At 28.3% G+C, this 20125-nt stretch overlaps 1 protein-coding gene across 2 annotated transcripts; it reads left to right on the top strand.

The window, feature by feature from the left end:
* Positions 1–10780: 10780 nt before the first annotated feature.
* LOC114417661 (probable polygalacturonase At3g15720) lies at positions 10781–17775 on the top strand. Of its 2 annotated transcripts, none has more exons than XM_028382762.1 (8): positions 10781–11049; positions 11804–11935; positions 15021–15188; positions 16194–16323; positions 16499–16580; positions 16781–16883; positions 17249–17356; positions 17450–17775. In XM_028382762.1, exons 1-8 carry the CDS (start codon positions 10912–10914, stop codon positions 17675–17677), a joined length of 1089 nt encoding a protein of 362 aa, XP_028238563.1. In that variant the 5' UTR covers positions 10781–10911; the 3' UTR covers positions 17678–17775. The 2 variants fall into 2 exon arrangements, with proteins under 2 accessions (XP_028238563.1, XP_028238562.1); XM_028382761.1 differs by having other exon boundaries at positions 16194–16401.
* Positions 17776–20125: the final 2350 nt, after the last annotated feature.

The raw sequence follows: 20125 nt of genomic DNA, 5'->3' as shown, positions 1-20125 counted from the left end.
ATTTTGTAAATTTTATAGTTTCGGGAAATATTTAAATATTTAATGGAGCCGGAAGAAATTGCTCCCGTCTTGTCTTTCATAGGGGCATTTCTTCCTCCCCTGTAAAAATCAACTTTCATCTCCTTCTCACTTAAAATTTACTTCTCTCTCTCAAAATATCCCTCATTGTTTATTTATGATAACCTGTTCCGTAATTATTTTTTTATGTAAGAATATGCATTCCAAAAAGTATGATATTTTATCTATAGCATAACTATTCCAAAAGCACAACATCCATCAGTTGTTACATAATACCATTTTGTTAACACATTTAAAAGACCATTACTGATTTGGTAAGAGATAAAAAAAACTAGAATTTAAACATATTTTAATTGCACGATTTGATTAAATTATAATTTTTTATATTGGTAAATAAATTGAATTATGATTTCTTAAAATATTGAAATATTTATTAACATATTAAAAAATATTTCTTCTAAATTGAGAAAAAAAATATTTATATTTTTAACTCAAAAATATCATCTTAAAAAATATTAAGTCTGTTTAAATTTATCATAATTTATTTTTCTCTAAATAATAATAATGTAATATCTAAATGAGTGTATAAATTCAAAAAAAACATATAGTAAAAATAAAATTATAATTATTTAAATTTTAGTATTCATTTTTTGTTATTGTGAAAATAATGTCTTCATGAAATTTTTGTGTTTTTAAATTAATAATTTTGAATGTATTTATTATAAAAATTATAATTTATTTTAAAATGATTTTTTAATAATTTTGAAGATATTAGTTTTAATTATGCAATATATTTTAAGTTTATATATATATATATATATATATATATATATAATTTATCTATTAATTTTATTTTTAATTATTACTTCAATATTAAATAATTATTTATAAAAAATTATTTTAATTACTATTGTTCATAACATGTATTTTAATAACTAAGTGAGTGAGTGCAAAAAAAGACAATGGATATTAGTATGACAAACAATTGGATCTTTAATGTTTCCGTATATTAGGATTACATGATTTTTCTGTCAATTGTATTTTTTTATTTTTTTTAGTCTTTTAGTTAATAATTATTTTTGTTAATTAGTTATTGACTTATCTTCTTAATTATAACTTTGCTTGTATATATAGTAATTCTTGTAATCTTTTTTTGATTGATTGATGAATGCATAAGGAGAATTTTTCGGAAACTTTTTTTTTCTCCAAATTCAATTCATATTCTTTCATGGTATCATCCTTACACACGAAACCTTCTTTGTTCATCATCCTTCCGTGTATGTTCATATGAAATTTAGTTTCATTTTTTATTCTTATTGCTTTTCTTGATCGGTCATGGTGGTTAACGATCAACATTCAACTTCTGATCATCTTGTCAATCTTGCCAATCCATATTTTCTTCATCCTGGAAAACATTTTGTCGTTGTTTTGTTTCGCCACCACTGACAGAAAGCAATTTTCATCAATGGGAACGTGATATGGTTGTGGCGCTTGAATCCAAGAACAAAGACCATTTTCTTTTTGGCACACTTCCTTGTCCTCCACCAACAGATCCAATGCATGAAGCTTGGCAGCGTTGCAATCACATGGTGATGTCATGCCTCACTCGTTCCATGAGTCCTACTATCAAACAATCTGATGTGGATGGATTCAGCTTTTGAAATCTGGAAAGATCTCAAAGATCAATTTTCACATTCTAATAAGTTTCGCATTGTTGATCTTCAAGATCAAATCTAGAATTGTAAGCAAGGTAACTCAAGCATTTATGAGTACTATATTCGTCTAAAGATTCTATGAAAAGAACTAGAATTGTATAAATGTTTCTTGTTGTGTACATGTTCTAGTCCTTGTTCTTGTGGGCTCATTTCAAAACTTAAGAAAGAATGTGAAGATGACTATGTGATCCATTTTTTTGCGTGGCCTCAATGATGTGTATGCACCTGTCAGATCTCAAGTCATGCTTATGGAACCTATGTCTTCCTTGGTTAAAACTTTTTCTCTTGTGCTTCACCATGAAAGAGAGTTTGTCGGTGATCTTACTTCACAATCACCTACGAATACTATTGTTTTTTCCTCAGTCAATGACAATAACAATGTCACCTCCTCTAATAAAAGTTTTTCCAATAATCACAAGGTTCCTAGTAATTATGGTAAAGGGCCTAAAGGCAATAAGTTTTGTACTCATTGTGGAAAAACAAACCATACTATTGCTTTTTCAAGCATGGATTTCCTGCTGGTTATAGGAATCGTGGTAAAGAAGGCTCTTTAAATTTCAAGTCTTCTACTAGCTTGGTTGAAGTAGATTTTGATATAACTTCACAAACTGCTGCTTTGGAGGATAGTTCAACCTGAGATCAGATTCGTTTATCCAAAGACTAGTACAATGCCATCATAGCTCTTTTTCAACAAACAAGGATTCTTCTACTTCTGTTAATCACATTTAGCATTTTGTGGTTAATTAGTCAGGTATTGACCTTTCTCTCTGGATTTTTTATAGTGGTGCCACAGATCACATATGTCCTAATAAATCTTCCTTTTCCTTTCTTAAGAAAATCAAACCTATTCATCTTAGACTTCCTAACAATAGTTCTATTACTGCTTTCTTTGCCGGTGATATTCACTTAGGTGATTTGCTTTTGAAGAATGTTTTGTATATTTCTAATTTTTCTGTTCACTTAGGTTCCATTTCTAAATTGATTCATACCATTGATTGCTTAGTTCTTTTTTGTAAATCCTTTTGTCTCATTGTGCAAACCTCCAACTTCAAGGTGATTGGAGTAGCTAAGCAACACCATGGTCTTTTTCATCTACAGGATTCCAGTGATTTGAAGTCTTTTTCTTTTTTTTTAGAGATTCTTGTATTATTTTGGACAAAAATTCTACTACAGATTCTATTGTAAATGCTATTGATAGTTCTATGTTATGACATTCTAGGCTAGGCCATACCTCAAATAAAGTTTTGCAATAGCTATGTTCTTAATACAATGAAATTTCATTTGATTCTATTAAGCCTTGTGATACTTGCCATTATGCTAAACAAAAGAAGTTGCCCTTTTCACTTAGTACTATTGTTAGTTCAAAGTTTTTTTTACTTAATTCATGTTGATATTTGGAGTCCCTATCGTGTTCCTTCTTTTGAAGGTCATAAATATTTTTTAATTGTTGTTGATGACTTCAATATATTCACTTGGATCTATTTATTAAAGACTAAAGCTGAGGTTAAAACTGTTCTTCTAAATTTTATACTTTTCATTCCAAATCAGTTTGTAGTTAAATTGAAGAAATTAAGAACAGATAATGGTAGGGAATTTTTTCCAAAAGATTTTCTCAACTCCTATGGCATCTTTCATGAGACCTTTTGCCTTGAGACTCCTCGACAGAATGGTATTGTTGAGAGAAAATACCAACATCTTTTAAATGTTGGTCGTGCTTTGTTATTTCAATCTAACTCCCTATTCATTTTTGGTCTTATGCTATTAGACATGTTGTCTATATTATCAACCAGTTACCATCCTCTTTTTTACTTCATAATAAAACTCCATAATAAAACTCCATTTGAACTTATTTTTGGTTTTAAACCTGATTTCTCAAACCTCCGAACTTTTGGTTGCTTGTCTTTTGCTCACACTTTGGATTCAGGCAGAACTAAGTTTGATAAAAGGGCTTCCAAGTGCATTTTCATTGGTTACAAGGCTGGTACAAAAGGTTATCTTCTGTTTAATCCTCATTCTCATTCCTTTCTTGTTTCAAGAAATGTGATTTTCTATGAGAAAGTTTTTCCTTTTGCTGTTGGCAACACTAATCATGGAACTTTCAATGGTGTTTCTATTGATTTGTCTAATTTTGATTTCTTTGCTGATGTTGATATTTCTACTCAAACTCAAGATTTTTGTCAACATTTATCTGATTAGAATCATGTAATAGACCATTTGTCCATTTCTTCTACTGAATCTGTTTCTCACAATGATACACTTTCAATCAATGTTGGTCTTGTAAGATTTTCTACTAGACTCAAGAAACCTCCTAGTTATTTGTCTGATTACCACTGTGACAATATTTCTTCTCATTCTACTTCTACTCATTCTACATCTCCTTATCCTTTGCAATCTATTCTTTCTTATTCTAAATGTTCTGCTCATTATACTTCTTTTTGCATGACTATATCTGCTCATCCTGAGTCTCATTCTTTCAAAGAGGCCAACAAACTTAATTGTTGAAAAGAAGCTATGATGGTAGAATTGTAGGCTCTTCGGGCTAACAACACTTGATCTTTGGTACAATTTCCTTCAACTTGTCAAGGTCTTGGTATTGAGGTCAACCATTCTTATGTAACTAATATTTAATTTTAATTTTAATTTTTATAATTTTAAATTACATTAAAAGCAAAACTTGAGTTACACTTGCTCTGCAAAATTGATATAGCTTGATAGATTCTCCAATGAATAATACATAAAAGATTGTCCAAGACTTTTTGTTTTTATAAAAGTGAGGGTCCACAAAAAAATAGAAATTAGAAAGATGGATCAAGTAAGTTGAAGCTTGCAAGTTGCAGTGCAATATTAGTATTGTAATGGACTCACCCTGCTGTAACGTGTTACATTTGAAAAAAAAAAAAAAAAAAACCAACGTGAAGTAATCAGAAGCAAGTATTAAATAATTTTATGAGAAATTAAACCAACATCAAAGCCAAGCTCCTCTATCTTTATAATCATATAACCAAATACATAATGCTTCTTGAAATAATGCTAAGTTAGTTACGATTATATTTCTCATTCCTTAGCAGGTAGAGTAACAACTTACAATGTATGCAGTGGAAGAATAGGCTATAGCATGAACATAGCATATATTCAGTATTCAGCTTTTGTATATAATATACCATTGGTGGCATGTTAAGAACTTTAAACTGCTGCAAAACCACCTGATCACCACCCACTTTATAGACCAAGTCCTCCTTTATATCCTTTATAAACTTGTAAATGAGAGTTTTTCTCAACGAGACATGGATCTTATCACCTTGCAAGCATAAATTTTAAATAAGAAATAAGGAAAAATTGGAAAAAAAAAGTGTTGAGGAAGTGATCAGCTAACCTTTCATCCTGAGAAGAACCATCTCCATTGAAAGTCGAAGACCTTTCCCATTCAAACTAGGAACAAACCATAGGCGGAGGACCCTAACGATAATATTCCATGACTCCTTAGTCATCAGAGTAATGTTCGTAATATATGAGAATTCAACGATAAGAAAGAAACTAAAGTGAGGAGAACATTGATTTATAATGCTCCGAACCCTTGAATCATTTGGCATAAACAATTAAAGATGTGAACAGAAAAAGGACTACAAAACCAATATTGTCGCTGCATTTGAAACGATCAAATTGAGCATGCCTAATAAAGAGCATCCATAATTGATGAGAGGACAAGTGATGCCAGTTGGAAATGAAATGCACTGCAAAAGGTTGCGACTGACACCTTTATTATATGAATGTAAATAATTTAGACTCATGTATAATATATAATCAAAAAAGTGATTTTATATGTTATAAGTAAATCTAATTAATTTTATCTCATTTAATGTTATTATTTTTAAAACATTTAGTTCTAGTTCTATTTTTAATAATTCTTTTTTATTTATGATATCAAGTTCTAATAAAGAATATTTTAGAAATAATTTTATTTTTTATAAATTAAATAATGTCTCAATTAACTTTCTCAATCAAGAATACATGTTAAAAAGACAAAAAAAAAAAAACCTTACAAATCAGAACCCAACTGAATATAAAAGAAGAAATTAATAAGAATAAAAGAAAAACACAAACTGCTCAATTGGCCATTTGTAATAACCCTTGCAGTATTAATTAATCATGCATGTTAGTAGATGGAACAGGCCGTATTTGTGAGACTTCATAGATGCTTGTTCCAATCAAACTGAAGCTCAACTATAAGACAACAAAGAAATATCTCATGCACCTGCCCATCCACACATTTATTATTATAACTCCTCAATTTCTAGTAAATAGTCGATTATCATGATTTTTTAAGGCTTTAGTGCTTCGACCAGTTGAATAATAGTATAGAAAAATAACTCAAAATCAAGAAGAAAAATGTAATAAAAAGGCCCCTCGCTGTTTGTTATTTGGTATATTATTCCTATTAGCAAAATTCAACCTATTGCAATTGAGTTCATCATGCATGGTATACTATTAATCCATTCACAAATTTGCTGCACAAATTTAAATTTAAATTATAAATAGTGACAAGTTAAAAATCTAGCAGTAAGCAATCACAAAATGATTGCTTTTACGAAGGAATATTATCAGACTAAAGCTATACTTAGAAGCTTCACCAAATTGTTTCTCTTGTACTGATTTCAGTATTTACACTCTGCGTGTAGAAATCAATATTAACACTAAATGCGTTCAACATAAGCATGAAAACATCATATATACAACAGAAGGACGAAATCATGCAGCTTAAAAGAACAACAGTTTATTTTTAAGAGAAACAATAAAAATAAAAAGGAATATGAAGGAAACCACTAACCCGATGGCAATATATAGTTTTTTCTGCGAATCTCGACCCTGAAAAAATATCCAATTTTAAAAACAGAATCTTGATAATGAGTTCAAACTCTAACATTTATAAGTTCAATAGTTTACAAATTTTCCTTCAAAAACAAAAAAAAAAAACAAAAAAATAGCTTACAAATTTTTAATTTAAGAGCTTACCGCAATGTTGCGACACTTTCATTACTCGTACCTTCGCTCGGTACCTATGATATAACAAACATAAAAAATGTGGTTGGAATTAAAAAAGTCAATAATCACCTATATAAAAGCATCTTTAACAATAATTGAAGAAAATATAACAATAAAATTCAGATACATAATCACATTTAAAACCCATGATCAAAATCAATGCGGAAGAGTGAACGCATATATAATAGGTAAGAGAAGAAAAAGTAGAACAAAGAAATAAGAGATAATGAAAGGTCAGACACAATTACCTGGTAAATGAGATACAAAGAGTTTCTGTTTTGGATTCATTACTGGTAATCATGACCACCTCTGGTGATTGGACTTCACGCGTTCGCGTGGAAGAATTCTTCTGATCGGAGCAAGGAGCAGAAGTCGCTTTGCTGACGAATCTGTCAGTAAAGGAAGAAGATGAAGTTGATGAGGGAAATTAATTCTTATTCTTATAACGAAAAAATTGATATGGGTATCTGAAGACTTTGCCAAAAAAGCCTTTGATTTCAAATCTGTGAGATAATTGAAGAGTTTCAGCATGAGCATTAATTGTTGCTGGGGTAGTTCTAGAAACTATTCTTCCAGATGGGATTGTTTTCAAATTATTTCTGGCAAGAAATGCATGGGGCATGCAGCCAAACCGCTAGAACCACTGGCGAGTTTGGTCTCCGTGAAAGACTCGCCACTGCCAGTGACGATATGTCCATGCAAGGAAGAAATCGCCATTCGAACTGGCAATATGCACAACTCATAGGGAACCGCCAGTCAAACTGGCAAATTCTAATAGCTGAGGGTGCAGGTCTAGCCTTGCTTCTCGCAGGCCATGGCAGTGCAGCAGTGCAGACGCGTCAGGGGGTGCAGGCAAAATCGCCACTACCATTGGCGGTTTGCCTTGCACTGGGATCGCCAGCATGGCTGACGGGTTGCTTCAGTTTGAAAATTTTGGCCCTCTTCCATTATAAAAGCAGAAGCTCCGAGAGTGCACAGTTGCGCTTCCTTCCTTTGCTTCCATTGCTTTGTTTCTTCTTCATAAGTTCCTCCATTAGACTGACTGTGTTCTTCTTATTTTGTTGCTGTCTTTTGTTTTTGGTAAGTATTTTTGAATGGTAAATATTTATTGTGTTATATATATATATATATATATATATATATATATATATATATATATATATATATATATATTTTGTTAATGTTTGTAGGGCTGTGCTTTGTTCTTTAAGTGGTTTCACTTCTTGTACATGGTTTCTCTCCTCTTCATATTACGTGACTTCTGTGCTTGGTAAGTGGTTCTTAACTTGGTAACTTTAGTTGATAGGTTAATAGTATTTAAGTTAGGTTTTAAAAATTATATGTTATTAGTTGTGTTATATATACAGATATATGTTAGGTTAGTTATAGTTAAATTGATATATATTATTTTCTTTAAATTTTGTAAATTACCATGGTATTAATTGTTTTATATATACATATGTTACGTTTGTTGATGTTAGATGGAATTTTTAAATTTTAAGTAGTATATTGAAATATTGATATTATTTGTGTTAGATGTATATGTTACAAATTTGAGTTGATATATTGTGATTTGTACGTTAGTTGTAGTGGATTTATTAATATGATTTTGTTAAGATTTTTTAAATTTGTATGTTATTATTTGTGATAAAATTATTTATACGTTAATTTTAGTTGTTATATTATTATTATTTAGTTTAGATTTATTAGGTTTGTATGATATTATTTGTATTTTATATATGGTATTTTAGGTTTAGTTAGAATGTGAATATTATTTAATTGACTTATTTATAGTTTTTATTGAAATATATGATATTTTATTAATTATATATATATATATATATATATATATATATATATATATATATATATATATATATACATTCTTTAAATTTTTTATTCCATGAAATTTTTTTTATTTAATACCATTTTTTGTGTATAATATTTGCTATTTAATTTAAATTTTAATAATTGGAAAAAAATATGGTCATTTAATTAAATTTATGTACGTATTTTAATATTTAATTTTGTTATGTATTGAGTATTTTAGTAAGTAAATTAAGTTTTGTTGTGTTAAATTTATGTACGTGTTTTATTTTATAATTTTATTATATACGTATTTTAATTTGGTCATTTATTTCAATTTATGTTGCTATGTTAATTTTTAATTTTTTTATTTGTAGAGTATTTTAGGTAGTATTTTAAGTTTTTTTGTGTAAAATTTATGTACGTGTAAAATTTTTTAATTTTATTATGTATTTTAATTTGGTCATTTATTTAAATTTTTGTAGCTATTTAATTTTTAATTTTGTTATTTGTAGACTATTTTAGGTAGTATTTTAAGTTTATTTGTGTAAAATTTATGTACGTGTTTAAATTTTTAATTTTGTTATGTATTTTAATTTGGTCATTTATTTAAATTTTTGTAGTTATTTAATTTTTAATTTTGTTATTTGTAGACTATTGCAGGTAGTATTTTAAGTTTATTTGTGTAAAATTTATGTACGTGTTTAAATTTTTAATTTTGTTATGTATTTTAATTTGGTAATTTATTTAAATTTGTGTAGGTATGTAATTTTTAATTTTGTTATTTGTAAAGTATTTTAGGTAGTATTTTAAGTTTTTTTGTGTTAAATTTTTGTACGTGTAACAAATTTATGTATTTTAATTTGGTCATTTATTTAAATTTTTGTAGCTATTAAATTTGTAATTTTGCTATTTGTAGAGTATTTTAGAACATTTATTTAAATTTGTGTACGTATTGTTATTTTTAATTTTTTTATTTGTTCAAATTGATGTATTTTGTTATTTATTCATATTTTAATTATGTGGTATGTATATTTAATTAATCTTTTGTAAATGTAGTTAATTTTTTTAATGTAAAATTTTTGTTGTCAATTTTTTGTATTATATTTGATTTTACGGTATCAATGGCATCTTCATCGTCATCTTCATCTAGTATACACATTAAGTCTGGTCCAATAGATGGAGACGTATATGGCGACCTAACACGATGTGTGGAGGCGCTATAGGACATAGTTTCAATGGTGGCTGCTTAGTTAGCAAAGGGAGTGAGATGACAAGAGTCACAAAGGCCGAAAGGGCACGATGGAGAGTGGAGAGTGTTTGAGGGAGGCCGTTCGAGAGAAAATAGGTAGTTCATAGGGGGAATGACCGAGTTTAGCACAATTATTTACAAAAAGAATGAAGACAATCTTACACGAAAACCGTTGTTGTCTTTAATCGTCGTTATTATAAGATTGCCACCAAGTGGCATTCTAAGACAGTTTAAGGAACCCTCTTAGAATGTGTGACGTAAAAAACAATTTTAATTTCCCTAATTATAAAATTTTTGCCGCGTCATATTCTAAGAAGGTTCTACATAATCGTCTAAAAATGTTCGTCGTAGATAAACGTTTTTCTAGTAGTGTATTTCCACATCAATCCACCATAAAATTTATGAGGAATGAATATGACTACTCTTTTTGTTTTTGATGAGTCAGCCATTTGAGTTAGCTATCTATTTCAGATTTGATCAACAATGGTGGCCACCACTTTCAGAACCTCGTTCTCTTCCTCGTACTCTAATGTTTCAAAATACATTGTGATATCCCACCGACCCACACTCTCTCGTTATCCATGACCTCATTGATGACCTCGTGCCAAGCTTCGTCTCCCCACAAAACGGAAAAGTGTTAAGTAATTCAAGGGCAATATGACAAACTTAAAGATAATACACGTAGGCACATTTAAATGATATGCCCGTATTTAAATTAATAACACATTAACTCAAGGGAGAAACCGTATTTAAATTAATAACACATTAACTCAAGGGAGAAACCGTATTTAATTAAATTAATAACACATTAACTCAAGGGAGAAAAGACAAGAGTGTATTATATCACTCATTTATGATATTGACTTCCAAAAATAAAAAGGCATTGCTTTATTAATTATGCTAGGTACCAGTTATAATATGTACGCATACTTGCGTAGATGGAAATTGCTTTCTATATATATTGAACCCAGCACCCGTGCTTCTTTCGCAAAACATAAATCACTTTAGTCAATCCTCAAGTCTTGATCTTCCAAAGAGAATTCAACAAAGAAAAGAAGAAAAATTTCCCTTGCTTGAAACATGCAAAGCCTAGACACTTGTGTTTTCATTCTTGCCTTTATTATTTCACCATATTTATGTCATAGTGTTGGTACCAACACAATTTATAATGTGATAAACTATGGTGCTAAGGGAGATGGCAGATCAGATGATTCACAAGTATGTGTGCTTCTCTTGTGTTATTTATAATTTTAAGGCTTTGTAGTTTTGGATTTTCTATTATTGTTATTTTTTGGATTTATTCTCCTTTTTTTGCAATTTTTTTTTTGAATTTTAACTGTACAATTTTGATCTATTTGTCAACTTGACATTCAACATTTAACTTAATGAAAATGCTAATTTGACATTTTATTACACATCCAAGTTAGCACTCTATTACTATATGGTAGTATTTTGGTTAAGTGTTGTAAGTCACGTTAACATATTGATCAAAATATTACATAAGTAAAATAGCAGAGGACTAAATTTATAAAAAAAATTAACACTTAAATGTATTTTTAGTTCCTATATAAGAGTAGAATTTGATTTTGGTTTTTATAAAAAAAATTATTTTCATCTCTCAAAAATATAAAAAGCATTGTTTTTGGTCCCGAATCCCTACTGGAATGTGTTTAATGAAGGGTTAAGAGATCATCCCAAGTGACACTTACTAGTATTAATTAGTAGTATCATGCCAGCATGTGATACATGTGTAAACTCTTTTTTCTATAAATACCCAAAATAAGTATAATTTATTTACCTCAAAATGAACAATAGTTACCAAAAGTAGTAATTTCAGATATAATTTGCAGGATAAATCTCAAATAACAGTAGTTAATTTGTAGTTGCTAATTTGCTATCTCCATGCGCATTTGAAAGCAAGTTTTAACCAAGTTGACATTTAAAAAATATTTATATTTTGAGTTGATGGTAGGCCTTTTTAAGAGCATGGCAAAGCACGTGTGGAGCACAAGGAGCAGCAACTCTACTTATACCACCAAACAGAGTATTCTTGGTGTCAAGCTTAATACTAAAGGGTCCTTGCTCCGCCGCAATTCAAATTCAGGTATTTCTAATGTCACATCCAACCACTTACCACCAATCTGTTATTTCTTTTTGTTTGATTAAGCTTTTGGTACTTTAAAGTTTTATGATTTTTTAGTGTAATTTTTATATTAATATTTTAAATAAGTCACTCATAAAAAAAATTCTTTATTATTTTTCAAGTTTTTATTAAATGCCATTTATTCACTTTTTAATACCATTTTTTTAAAATTTAATCTGTATAAATATAATAAGTTTTTCACTTGATCTCTAGACTGGGATGCCGATCGAATAAAAAAATAAAAAGTTATAATTTAGAAAAAAGTAAGTAAAACATTACATAACAAGGAGAAAAAAGAGTAGCCCAACGAATATTGGAGATTCTATGAAAAAATATTTTATTAAAAAACTCATTCAAAATAAAATAAGGGATAAATTGAAAATAATAAAGTTTTAAAGAATAAAAACTTAATTAAGTAATTTTCAAATATTTTTTTCATGTTTAAAATAAATATCCAGTACTCAATCATTATTATATGGAAAAAAATAATTTTTCCCTGGTTGTTTTCAACTAAAAAACTAAAAATATTTCAATGGTATTTAAATGATGGCTAAATGTTTTTAGAGACTGGAAAATTTTCAAAATTTTCATTTGGTCCTAATAAATTTTTAGATTTTGTTAGACTTTTTCTTTGAATTCTTTTAATTTGTATTTTTCTCTGTGACTACATTGACTCATTTAAGTTGATACATCATGGTCTCAATATTAAGGATGGAAGATAGTATTAATTAGTGAGACATTTAATAAAAAAATAAGATTTAGGGATGTATTTAATTAAAATTTTAAAATATTTTTTTTATAAAAAAGTCATGTGGTATTCATTGAAGACTTTTAAACAATAAAAATAAGTTTTGTAGTATTCAATCAACACTATTATCATTTTAAAGAGTACAATAATATTTGGTATTTATTTAAGACTTTTTATAATGAAAAAAGTCTTTTAGTATTCAAAAGTATACCGATTTTAATGGATTATTTTTATAATAGATTTTGATGGATTTTAAATGACATTTTAATACAAAATACTCATCAAACATTTCACATAAACTCTTCAGATTTTGTTAGATTTTTTCTTTCTTTTGCTATCAGACTTTGCGATTTTGTATCAATATAAAATTATTTGAGAACATATCCAAAATATACAAGCCAAAATTCTCACAATTAAAGTCTGTAGATTTATATTCTCATGATTTGGAAATTCAAGTCTTCCCATGTAAAACATTGATTATGGGATATAATGTCTTCTTTCTTCGTTGAAGACGATATAAACATTACAAAAAAATTCATAATTTTCTTTACTAAACTTCCAATTGAACCCAATAGACGAATAATCATTTTCATTATTACTAATACTATAACTTTGAACTTGTTATTCAAAATCAAGAGGAATGAAAAATTGTTAATGCATGAAGGGTTATTATAATATTTTATATGTCGAGAAGTATTGTATAGGAGAACACAAAGTTAGAATCAATTAGCTATTAAAAGATTAAAAAATACATTGGTTTTACTTTTATTTATCCAAAATTTATCATTTAATTTGTTATCCTTTTAATCAACTCTTGTAATTTTGAATATTTTCTAAAAATCAATAGAATCCTTTAAAATATTAAAAATCCATAAAGTCTTTTATCAAATATTATGAATTCATGTTATAAATTCATTAAAATCAAAACTATAAAGTCTCAATCAAAAAGTCTTTTAGAAAAAATGTTAAAAATCATTATATTTTTACAAAATCTTTAAAATCCACAAGATGTTTTTATTTTAAAAATGTCTTTTAAAATCCTCCACCCCTTAAATACACTTATGAGGTATTAGAAAAATGATAATAGATTTTAATAGTGTTATTAATGAGTATTTGAATTCATTCTTTCATTAATGAATTATTAAGCAATTATTTATTATATTTATAAATTTTAATTTTAAAATTAAAATATCATATTAAAAAACGAACTAAAGATAGGATGATATGAAATAATTCTAACAAAAAAAAATCTGAAATAGTTGTTTAATTTACCATTTGTAATATTATAAGTATACAAGTTTGATCGTGTTTTAAAAATTATTAATATGTAATTATCATTATGATTTATTCAAATTATGTGTCTTGCATATATAATAATAAAAAATTTATATTTATAATGTCAAAAAATCAATAGCCTGTAAAATAAATAATCATAATAGATAAAAAAATTTCAACAATTAATTAGGACATGATTAAGAGTGCCTATAGCTAGCTAGTATGAGATGTAATTTAATAAATGTATTATTGTTATAACATGAGATATACAAGTTTGATATTATTATTATCTCTCCAACTTTAATGTAATATAAATGAGCAAAAATAAATGTTTTGGTATATAAAAATATTTTATTGTAAATTTAACAAAAGAATAGTATAATACCTTTTTGGATACATTATTGTTTTAAAAATAATCAATTATTCATTTATTAATTTTTATATATCTTTTAAGTATATATTACAGATCAACCTTTTTATGAAGTTAGATCAATACAATTTATATTATTGTCATATATTCCATTAATTGTTGTGTCTTGCATAATAAAAAAAAAATCCACCACGTAAAATTTTCTTTGTAATTAATGATTGTTTTGATATTAATTAAGTTGGCCATTTGTATAATTATCTTATGATAACTGTGTATGAATTAACTTTATTCGTTAGTTAAAAATTTTTATTTAATGTTTTCCTTTAAGAACATTAATTATTTAAAATTTTCGTAAACATTGCAATGAAGTGTAATTAATGATAGCTCAAATGTTTTGTTCTGTCCTATTTGAATGCAAAAAATCTAAATTGCAGCACGTCAGTGTCATAAAACTAAAATGAATGATATTTAATTAATTACAAAAGTGATTTTAAAAATATCTGCAGAAGATATAAATTATAGTACGTCATTTAAATAATTATTATAATATAAGTTTAATATAAAAAAATTGTGTATCGCTTGGGTACAAAGATTAATAACTTGTATTTTTCTCATTTTATTTATTTACTTAATTTCCCCTATTCTTGATGCAGCTTCGAGGGAAAATAGTTGCACCTGCGAAAGATGCTTGGGTAGGAGGATATAAGTATACTTGGATTTTGATCTCAAACATAAACGGTCTTACAATTGAAGGAAATGGAGGATTACTTGATGGCGATGGTTCCACATGGTGGGCATGCAAAAATTGTCCACGACCAGCGGTTAGACGATTTCATAAACTTTGTTTTCCCATAATTGACTTGTTTTATATATTGATATTGATATTAAAAAAAAATCAAATCATTACTCTATTAAAATATTTATTAATTTAATAATTTTAAATTTCTACTACCTCAAGCTACGTCAATGCACTTAGGTATACTTGAAGTAAAGGTCGACTGATAACTTGAAGCTGGAAAAGAATGAGATTATAGTTTCAGGAAAGGAAAAGAAAAAGCTATACATACATTTTAAATTTGGGAAGTATGGATGGAAGAAAGAAATAAACAGGGAGAAAATAAATAAATAAAATAAAATAAGGATGAGAAATTAATAAATATGATCAATGATGTGGTGAAAATCAAGAAGAAAAAAAGATGAAAGTGAGATAGAAAGAGGTTGTGTATGAATATAATATTCTTACAGTTTCTAAGTTATTCTCAATGTATATCTTGTTCCTGAATTTTATAATTGGGTTCTTAGAGTGAGTAAGATCAGCACAAATTGTTATTTTTTTTCAACTGTTTCAAGCTGAAATAAACTAACTTTAGTTTAGAAATTCAATAACAAAAATGAAAAAAAAAGAACTTAATTATATTTTTTTAATTTAGGATCTAATTAAAATTTCAAAAAATTTAATAAGCTACTAATGTACTTTCTTTGTTTTTCTTAAGTGTCAGATTTTGAAAATTTTATTTTTATTTATTTTTCATTTCCAAAGTTCAAGATCACATTAATTATCCATTTATCAATTATATTCTTATTTATTTTATAATATTTAATTATTTTACACACATATTTATTGTGGAGTAAGAAAAAAAGATTAAAAAAAAGAAATTTCATGACTATTTTATTAGAATAAAAAATATTATCTTTCTTAAGTTTTACGTAACAACCTTAAACGACGCATAATAAGTAACGAAGTACTAAACCAATATAATAGTGTACTATAGTTTCTAAGTAATTCTCAATATCTTGTGACTGAATTTTTCACGTGGATGATGCAGGTCCTTTCTTTCCAATCATGCAATCGTCTTAGTGTTAGTTACTTGAACATCATTAATAGTCCAAGAGCTCACATAGGCATAAATCAATGTCAGGGAGCCATATTCTCTAATATTAATATTCATGCTCCTGGTAATAGTCCCAACACTGATGGAATTGATATTAATTCTTCCCAAAATATCATGATAAGAGATTCCTTTATAGCATCTGGTAAACCAAGTTTTCATCTATCTTATACATGTACATATCATATTTCAATGCAATGTTTTAAAATAACTATTTTAACTTAGATTGTCTTTCTAAATAGGTGATGATTGTATTGCCATCACTGGTAGCTCCTCTTACATCAATGTTACTGGGATTGATTGTGGACCAGGCCATGGAATAAGGTTCATATAAATAGTGTACTAGTTTATTTAATGTATGAGTCTTTTTAATATGAAAATAACTGTTAAATGTTAGACGGAATTATTACACACTTGCACATGACATCAAACTATATGATGTTTCCTTGATTAAATTACTATCTTATGTTAATTATTCCTAACTTTGGCGCAAATTCATCAATTAACATGAATGAATTAATCAGCATTGGCAGCCTGGGTAGAAATTATGATACAATCCAAGAAGTTCATGTACAAAACTGCAAGTTCACGAGCACTACAAATGGAGCAAGAATCAAGACATTTGCAGTAAGTAATATATATATACACACACTAAGGATTTTATTTTGTTGATAAAAAATAATAGGAAGTTAGGATGACAACATACTTGCTTCCTAGAGCTATTCTGCTATAATTGTATATTTTGTACCCTTTTCTTCAACTCAAACTATGTAATTATATAAACAACGTGAGTAGTAATATATTACAAAGTATTATTATTTTAAGTCCTGCAACATTGATTTAGAGGTGTCCTTAGTAAAATTGAGAATCAAATGCTTAAAAATATTCAGATGTATGGAACAAACAAAAAAGGAAAAATAAGGAAAAAATATATTTCCATTATCTCTTCCCACTTGAAAGTAATATTTTATATATTGTCCATTTCTTTATAGGGTGGATCAGGTTATGCAAAAAGAATAACTTTTGAGGAAATCACATTAATACAGGCTCGCAACCCAATAATTATAGACCAATTCTATGTTGGTGAGGATGATTTAACGGTATTCACTTAACTTTACATTCATATTATATTGTGATTTCAACTTGCTTCTTGTGTTTATTGATTAGTAAAGTTGCATTTTTGGCATAAATAGAATGGAGAAGTCCAAGTGAGTGACGTAACATTCCGTGGATTTCGAGGAACATGTACATATGACCAAGCTATTGACTTAAGTTGCGGCCCATTAGGTTGTTTCAACATTATATTGGATCAAAATAACATTGTCTCTTCTCAACCAGGAAAGCAGGCTTATTGTTCTTGTAAGAATGCCCATGGAAGTGTTAGATCCAGTGTTCCAAATTGTCCTTGCTTAGTACCATGAACTCTTTCTTACCCTGATACATATAAGCGAAATAATGATCAGTACCATTGCTTTAATAAATATTTTCTATTAACACCCAATTATGGGCTTTTATTTTATTTTATCTATTTTTTAATTTAATTTATTTTATATCCTTTCTTTTTCTATATACAAAATCATCCGAAACTTTAAAAAAATGAAAAAAAAATCCTATAATTGGGCAAAGTTCCCTTTTGGTTCCTCAAAGTTAACGTTATTAAGAAAAAATTGCGACCGTTGCTAACTGTGTTTTGTAGCAGTTTTAAAAATACTATTTTACGGCAGGAGTTTACCATCCCAAATTATGTACATTAGAAGTAGGGTCATGGTAAATGGTTATAGTCCATTTAGGGTGAGTGTCCCAATGCTCAACTTCATCGCATTCCTAAGGTAATTAGTGCTTCCCTTTAATCTATCCAACCCCTTTGATTATCGTTTTCCTTGGTTTCCCTTTTTTTTTCCTTTTGAAAACTAGCTAAAATTGTTTTTTTTTTATCGGTTTTGATGATTATGCATGATTGAGAGATTTATTGGGTAGGTTGATCAATTAGAAATGAAATAAAAGTGATTAGGAACTGTTTAGTATGCATTGGACTAGTTGGTTTGGTGATCATTGGGAGCATGGATCCTAGACCCTTTGAGATTGCATGTACGCACTAAGCGCCCTATGCACATTGAGAGCACATGGGTCTTGGGATTTGGAGTGATGATCTGCGTTAAGCTCATTGAAGGAAAATTGAGTGTGAGGCTTCCAAAGCTGGAAGTGTTATAAAATTTGAGGTGCTAAGCGTGCCAGGATGAATGCTAAATGCTATATCTTTTTGGACTTAAGCTTGATGCTCGAGACTCGACTACGCTAAGTGTTAAAGTCTCACGCTCAGAATGAGACCCTCAAGAGAGACGATGGATTTAGTCTGGAGACTGTGCTAAAAATGACATGGTCATGCTAAATGGAAAGCCTTCTAGAGAGCAGTGTTTTGGACCTTGTAAATGGCATTAAGCATAACTTAGTTGTAAGCAGAGACCCTTCTAGAGAAAGGGTACCTAGACTAAGCACGAGACCTTTGGGATAATAATCGTTATTCAAACTCTAACTATAATCTACTCTTTGTTCTTTGATATGGAACCTAGAACTTGGAGTTGCCTGCAAAGGAGATGTTTGAGTTTGTTACCTCTCGATGTGTTGGGACTTTGTGTTTAGTTTTATGTATTTTTTTTTTCTTTTTATGATGTTCAACCACCTTGTGGCAAGAGTTGGTATTAAGTTTTGCTGTATATATAATAGATTTATTTAGTTTTTCACTTTATCTATGATGTTTTTGTATTCAAAGTTTCCATGCCCATGAACTCTAGGTACTAGTTAAGGTGGCAATCCCTGGGGTGCTGTCAAAGGAAAATGTCTTAGCCGATGAATGCGAAAGTGTTTGCGTTTTTGTGAGTTATCAAATTAAGGAGCTATGTATTTTCCTAAATCTTTAATAAAATTTCTTGCATAATTAAGTAGACCTAGAAAAGCTCTTAGGGTTTTTATATCTTTCATTTTATCTGGGAAACTAAGAATTTTCTGGGAGATATGAGACTAGAGCCTTATTTTTCCGTTTCCTATTTCTATTTCTAGGAAAGATATATGAGTCTTACAAATCTCCATTTTTGACTTTGAGATAATTAAGCCAAATTTTTCAAATAAATGAAGAACTTGTTTGAGATGTAAATAATATTCTTCTTTAGTTCTTGAAAAGACTAGTACATTATCTATATATGTACAAGTAAATTCTTTGTAATTTCCAAAAATATTATCCATTTTTCTTTGGAAAATTTGTGGTGCATTTTTCAATCCGAAAGACATTACTTTCCATTCGAATAATCCTTCTGAAGAAGAAAAGGCAGTCCATTTTATAGAATCAGGATGCATCTTAACTTGGTGAAATCCAGATTTTAGATCAAATTTAGAAAACCATTTGGCTTTCTGTATCCTATTTATCAACACATCCTTAGAAGGAATAGTGTATCCATCTATGTGAATGTTGTCATTAAGCCTTTTATAGTTATAAACCATTCTAGTTTTTCCTCTTTTTTGTTCTTAATGTTTATTAACAATAAAAGCAGGGCTTCTATGGGGACTAGTGCTAGGTACTATAACTTTTAGATCCAAGAGGATTTTTATGTGGTTTTTACATTCTTCTTGTTCGAAGTTCCCATACTGAATATCTTTACTTTTAATTATCAAATTTGAGTTTATAATTTCTAATTTGCATATAACAGGATCTTTTTCCCAATATTTTGTAGGGTCCTCTCCTATTATATTTATTTTGTTTAATCCATCTATAATCTGTTGTATATTATCGAAAGTTATGATTTTGTTGATCTTGACGGGATTATAATCCGATTCTGCCATGGATAACTCATATTGTAACTCGATTTCTATTTTTA

This window comes from Glycine soja, chromosome 7 (genome assembly GCF_004193775.1).
Source record: "Glycine soja cultivar W05 chromosome 7, ASM419377v2, whole genome shotgun sequence".
Taxonomy (NCBI): Eukaryota; Viridiplantae; Streptophyta; class Magnoliopsida; order Fabales; family Fabaceae; genus Glycine; species Glycine soja.
The sequence above is the reverse complement of the archived record's forward strand: the minus strand, read 5'-3'. Positions and strand labels throughout refer to the sequence as shown.